This window comes from Otolemur garnettii, unplaced genomic scaffold (assembly GCF_000181295.1).
Source record: "Otolemur garnettii isolate 467f Iridium unplaced genomic scaffold, OtoGar3 scaffold00031, whole genome shotgun sequence".
Lineage (NCBI taxonomy): Eukaryota > Metazoa > Chordata > Mammalia > Primates > Galagidae > Otolemur > Otolemur garnettii.
This window is the reverse complement of record NW_003852426.1, coordinates 6,503,268-6,508,996: the sequence shown is the minus strand read 5'-3', so window position 1 is coordinate 6,508,996 and position 5,729 is coordinate 6,503,268. Positions and strand designations below refer to the sequence as shown.

The 5,729-nt window shown below is 50.0% G+C and overlaps 1 protein-coding gene across 1 annotated transcript; it reads right to left on the bottom strand.

Annotated features, from left to right (window-relative positions):
* Positions 1–2,159: 2,159 nt before the first annotated feature.
* On the bottom strand, positions 2,160–4,248 carry CLPSL2 (colipase like 2). The gene is made up of 3 exons (XM_012804660.1): positions 4,177–4,248; positions 3,332–3,454; positions 2,160–2,255 (listed from the first exon to the last, which is right to left on the bottom strand). Exons 1-3 carry the CDS (start codon positions 4,246–4,248, stop codon positions 2,160–2,162), a joined length of 291 nt encoding a protein of 96 aa, XP_012660114.1.
* Positions 4,249–5,729: the final 1,481 nt, after the last annotated feature.

Here is a 5,729-nt window from a genome sequence, read left to right as displayed (position 1 = left end):
TCAAAAAAAAAAAAAAAAAGAATTTGTTCCTAAAGTCTCAAGGGTTCTTGAGTCATCCCTGAAACAACAGAGTATAAGCTAAGCATCAGGCCTCGGGCACTGGCAAAAATGATATTTCAGGGTAACATCAACAACAGAATCTGAAACATCTGTGATGTCTGTCCCCAACAGCAAAGACAGCTGCTTGTCATCCTGTAGTAGGAAAAGTAGATGGACCAGTTGCACAACACCCTGTGCTTCTGGCTGCAATTACCTTTTTTCTTTGCCTCCCCCACCCCCGCCCCCCCAAACTCACCTTGTGGCTTGACCTCAAGCAGTCTTCCTTTCTTTCTTTGGGATGCCAGGCCATCAGTCTGTTCTCTTTTCTGTCTCTGTCTCTTTCCCTCTCTCCTCTCAAGAAGATAAAATAAACTTTATATTTTTATATCCTAATCTTGGTCTAAAGAAATTCTTGGATCCTCCTACATGGTGCACCTACTGAGCTTTCCACCATAACAACAGAACAAGTGAGTTCTAATTTCTGTGTGAGACAAAGGATCTCTGAGCTACACTGAGAGGTGGTAAGCGAGTCCAAAGCAAGGCAGCCTAAAATAAGGTGAGGTGCAATCTTAGGATATCAGTGTGTGATGGAGCCAAATGGAGGGACCCGCCCAAATAGAATCAACCTGCCCAAATCCGATGTCCCACCTAGGAAAGATGAATAGGCCAACCCCCACCCTTCCGACAGATGTCCCAACCCAGGAAAGAGAATGTACCAACTCCTGATCTTCCGACTTTAAACCTCCCCATCCACCATTACCCACGTGCTGACTTCCTCCTCAACTCAGCTCACCCTCACCGGGGTGGAAATAAAAGCCGATGTTGCCCATACAGAACCTGGATTCTGTTTTCCTTTCAGTTCAAGTTTCAGAATGAGTTTTATTTCGGTCTTTGATCTCTCAATGTGACCCAGCAGAGTGGGTTCAGACACGAGAGCTTGGAGGCCAGACCTCATCAGCAGGATTTGACCAGGAAAGGAGGTGGAGGTGCAAGTCCTGAAAGTGTTGGTGCCCTCTAGACTGTGGGAACACCAAGTAAAACATGCACCTACCCACCCCCAGAGTTTTCCCATCCTGCACATACCCCAGGCTAGGGCAATCGGCAAATTCCCTATGATTAGTTCAGGCAGACTAAGCCAATCCAATCAAAACCAATCTTGGGATATTTGCTGAGAAATTCTGGAACAGAGATGTTTTCTCTCACTATAAGGCATGGTAGGGAGGCAGGAGGATGTGTGGCTAAGAGTGGCCAGCAGAGCAAGACTGCCTGGCTTTCAGTCCCAACTTCACCCCTTACTCTGGAAGCCTCGACACTCTACCTATAAAATAGGGATAAATATAATATCTGCTGCAACCCGTGGTGACAATAGGATGAGTTAAGATAGTTAAGGAAGTAGTGTCTGGACCACAGGAAGTGGGCAATAAATCTCAGCTATTACTAGATGACACTTGGAACTTTTATGGTAACTGGGAAGGAACTGAGCCAGCCCAGCCTCTGGACTTCCATTTCTGGTCACCAATATATCTCCTCATCATCTAGGGGATTGACAATTTATATACTTAAAGCAGAAAGAGTCCCACCGATACCCCAACAATGTGACCTGGGGCAAGTCACATAGCTCCTCTGAGCCTCAGTTCTTCATCCACCCCCAGCCCCTTTCCCACCACTGGCAGAGTTTTGCATTTATCCTTCTACATACATTCTCTCTCTCCTAATGCTCTCCCCCCACTGCTCCCACAAATCATTCAGATAGCCCCTCTGAGTCCTTCACCACACCCAGCCTCTCTAGGCCAGGTCAACCCTGCCCCTCCCATGAAGTCCCACACCCTGAGATTTGGCCTTTTTCCTGGACCAAACCCCTTCTCCCCCCATACCCCTTCCCTGAGCTCCCACAGGGCCAAACTCCAGGAAAAGCTCTTTCACATCTCCAGGCTCTCCTTCTGCCTGCCCCCCAGACTGACAATCCCCATGACAGCCCAGCTCCCAGAAAGTGCAGACAGAGGCTAGAACCAAGAAGTGATTTTAATGTCTCAGGAGCTGGATTTGGAGGAAGCTGGGGGTGTCAAGGGCTTCTGGACCCAAGGAAGGAAGAGGCAGCAGTGACCAGTCTGTGTCCTCCTCTAAAACATATAGCACCGACGGGGACACATCGGGTCTCTGGATATGCAATTCAAGCCCATTAGGCACGGACAGATGATGTTGGTGGCTCCCTTAGTCTGTGGCAAGTGGGGATGAGAGTCATGAGTCACCAGTATGCAGGAAGGAAGGGGGCTTGAACTTGTTGATCAGGAGCAAAAGCGCCAGTGCTGGAGAGGACCTGGGTCTGTGGCTGTATGGCTTTATATTGCATGACCTTAGGCAAGTTAATGAGCCTCTCCCGCTCAGTTTCTCGTCTGTCAAAGGGGGACAGTAAGAGAGGCATACCTCACAGGTTGCTGTGAGGACTAAATGAGATAAAGTCAAGCACAGATAAGAACGCCCCTCTAGCCACTTCAGCTGTAGGGTTGGCCATGGCAGGGGCCCTGCTGATTCTCTAGGGCTTTGGCAGCTCCCCAGATAGGAACGCAGAGGCTGGGCCCATCCTCCTTAGAAAGTTTGGGCCCAGGGCAGATGAGCAGGAACAAGAGGTACTAAGCCTTCTGTTCTCTGCATTTCTACCAGTAATACGTAGAAAATAGCAATGCTTGATTGAGCACCATCTTTGCCAAGACCGGTACTCTTTCCCAGTAACCTAGTGGGGTAGGCAGTTTGCCTTACTTTGTAGATGAGGCAGAGAACACAGGTGACCCGTCTGAACTCAAAAAGACAAACAGCAGAATACCCAGGATTGAAACTCAGGTCCAACTCCAAAGTGATGGTCCTGCTACTGCAGTCCCATACTCCTCTCAAGAAATTAGGCCATTTTAGCAGACAAGTGAGGATTGATAGTAAGAAGGTCTTTCCCCACTTACCTCAGTGAGAACAGGGTGAAGACATTCATTCATGCAAGAAGCATTTGTTGAGCATCTATTATGTATGGGCACTAAGCTGGGGGCAGGGGCTTCATAGATGAATAGGATGAAATCCCTGCCCTTAGAGAGCCCTAATCACGGGGGAGGCAGGCAGAAGGCATGACAAATCAGGGAGAAACATGTTCTGCTGAGGGCATGAGCCCAGTGCCTGGGAGCTCTGAGGAGTTGTACTGCAGGATGAGTAGGAGTTTGCCAGTTTGCCAAGCGGGGACCGTGTGTTTTTTTAACCTCCCCCACCCCTTCCCTACTTGCCACAAGGAGCTGCCCCACCTGAACCTCACCTGGGGCAAACATGTCATAGTGATTCTGGCCCTGGGAGCACAGAAGGCTCTACCGGAGTCCAAGTTCATGAGGCAGCAGTTACTGAAGCACTCAAGGCGGTTGAAGCACTTCTCCCCGATTATCTGTGGGGACAGGCAGGTTGTCTGTCAAGCTGGGGACAATACCTGACTTGCCACTACTTTGGCTGCGTGGATGAGGAGGGGAGGGTTCCCCTGATTGCCAAAACCCAAGAGTCCAGGAAGAGAAACCATGATATTGTCACCTCCAGGTCCCATCCCCCACTGCACCCCTGCAGGACTCAGGGAACAGAGAATAGGAGAAAGGAGGGATGGGGGGGTTCACAAATACTTTCGATCATTATTGAGTAGGGAGAGTGGACAGAAAGAGAAGGAAAGAGGGGGAGGGAAGAGTCCTAGTGCCTAGAGGGGTCATTAGGCAGTGGGAGGGGAGAAGAGGAGGAAGAGGGAGAGAAACTGGAGCAGGTGGCGAGGGTTTGGAAGAGAGCCCAGTGCTGAGACAGTGGGGAGGGGAGGTGGGGAAGTGGGGAGAAGAGAGCCCAGTGCTGAGACAGTGGGGAGGGGAGGTGGGGAAGTGGGAGGGTGGGTGCAGAGGGTACTGGTCTTAAGCCAATTTCTCTGGCCTCTAAGGCCACCAGGGGAAGGTAACTTGGCCTTTTAAGCCTGTTTAGGACAATCCCTGGCATAAATCGCCAGTTTGGAGGTGGTTCCGGTCCCCACATCTCCCTCCTAAGCTCCCTGATGGCACCTTGGCTCTACTGCCTGGGATGCCCTGTCTGCCACTCCTCTCTCAGGGCAGAAGGTTCGCAAGTATTCTTTTGGCTCACCTTTTTATCCTTCAGAAACGTGCCCCAGCAGGGGAGCAGGACCCCCGCTAGGAGCACAAAGACTGTGGCCATGGAAGGTCGAGTAGGCATCCAGAGGGGCCTCGGGGAGAAACCCCCTTCTCCTGCCACGTGATCTGGCGTCCGGAGCGTGGAAGGTGGGGGCTTGTGGAGGAGGGGGAGGAAGGCAACAGTTCAAGGCTCAGACAGCCAGGGCCACAGCGAGGGCGAGGGCGGCAGCCCAGCCCTCTGCAGCTGCCCCAGGCGCCCCAAGCTTGGGAGGGTTTAAAGTGGAAGGGCTCTCTAGCCTCCAACAGGCAGGATTCTACATCTGTAGGGGACCCAGGGCCGCCTCCTGTGTTACTTCCAAACAAAACCGTTTTTGTTTTTGTTTTTGTTTTTGTTTTTTAAGAGACAGGGTCATCCCAGCTCACTGCAGTCTCAGACTCCCGGGTTCAAGCTATCCTGCCTCAACCTCAGGAGTAGCTGGTATGACAGGTGCATACACCAGCACTAGCCTCCAAATAAAAACTTGTAAACTGTGAAATAAAATTTTGTTTTTAAAATCTACACAAAACTGACCTGGAGCAGTTGTTTATCCCTTATAACTCTAGCACTTTGGGAAGCTGGAGGAAGGAGGATCATTTGAGTCCAGGAGTGCAAGACCAGCCTGAGCAATAAGCAAGACCTTATCTCTACAAAAAACAGAAAAATTGGCTAGGCACAGTGGTGCAGGCCTGTGGTCCCAGTCAATGGGGAGGTTGAGGCAGAATAATCTTGAGCCCAGGAGTTGCGCCAGCCTGGGTGACAGAGCCAGACCCTGTCTTTTTAAAAAAAAAGAAAGAAAACTACCCAAAACTTATGTGCTGAAATAAAAACAGCTTACTTTCTGATACTAATTCTTTTTCTGCCCGTGCTATACCAAATCTCCCAGTGACTTTTTTTTTTGGGGGGGGGGATCCTTCTTCTGCCTTGTAGCCTTGTGTCTAGAAGACTGGCCTCCAGGGTTGCTATGGAAGGTGAAGAAGGAGAAAGAGAAAGTACACAGACACCTAAATGCCTAAACCGGGTGACACTTGCCTTTTCCAAACAGACCATCAGCCAGAACTAGTCACATGAACCCAACCTTCTGTAAGGGAGGCTGAGAAATTCAAGGAATTCCGGGAATATTTACTGTGTACTACTGTTTCTGCTGTGTAATTCTCATCTCTATGTTATAGACAAGGAACTTGAAAGCTCAAGGTCAAGAAACTTGTCCAAGTAACATGACTAAATGGGGGAGTCAGATGTAAATCCAGGGCATTCTAGCTATGGAGTCCAAGCTCCCACCAGGGTTCTACACTATTTTGGGCAGCCAGAAGTCTTTGTCCCTAGTAAAGGGATTCCCATCATTACTCCCTCCGGGAGTCACAGTCTGAATTTTCTTCACTAGTAGACCTGGGCCCTCATTCTCTGCCCCTTCACCCCCACCCCTCTGACATTCTCTACTATGTTCTTTTTTCCTGCATCTTTCTGGTGGGCCAAGTGGTGGTTTCCATGACAATGTTCTCACGGAG

Bases quoted from the DNA above. Each gene is read 5' to 3' on its own strand.
- CLPSL2 (XM_012804660.1), bottom strand. From the start codon at position 4,248: ATGGCCACAGTCTTTGTGCTCCTAGCGGGGGTCCTGCTCCCCTGCTGG. The intron at 3,455-4,176 runs GTGAGCCAAAAG...CTGTCCCCACAG, and splicing joins CGTTTCTGAAGGATAAAAAG to ATAATCGGGGAGAAGTGCTT. The intron at 2,256-3,331 runs GTGAGGTTCAGG...CACTTGCCACAG, and splicing joins CTATGACATGTTTGCCCCAG to ACTAAGGGAGCCACCAACAT.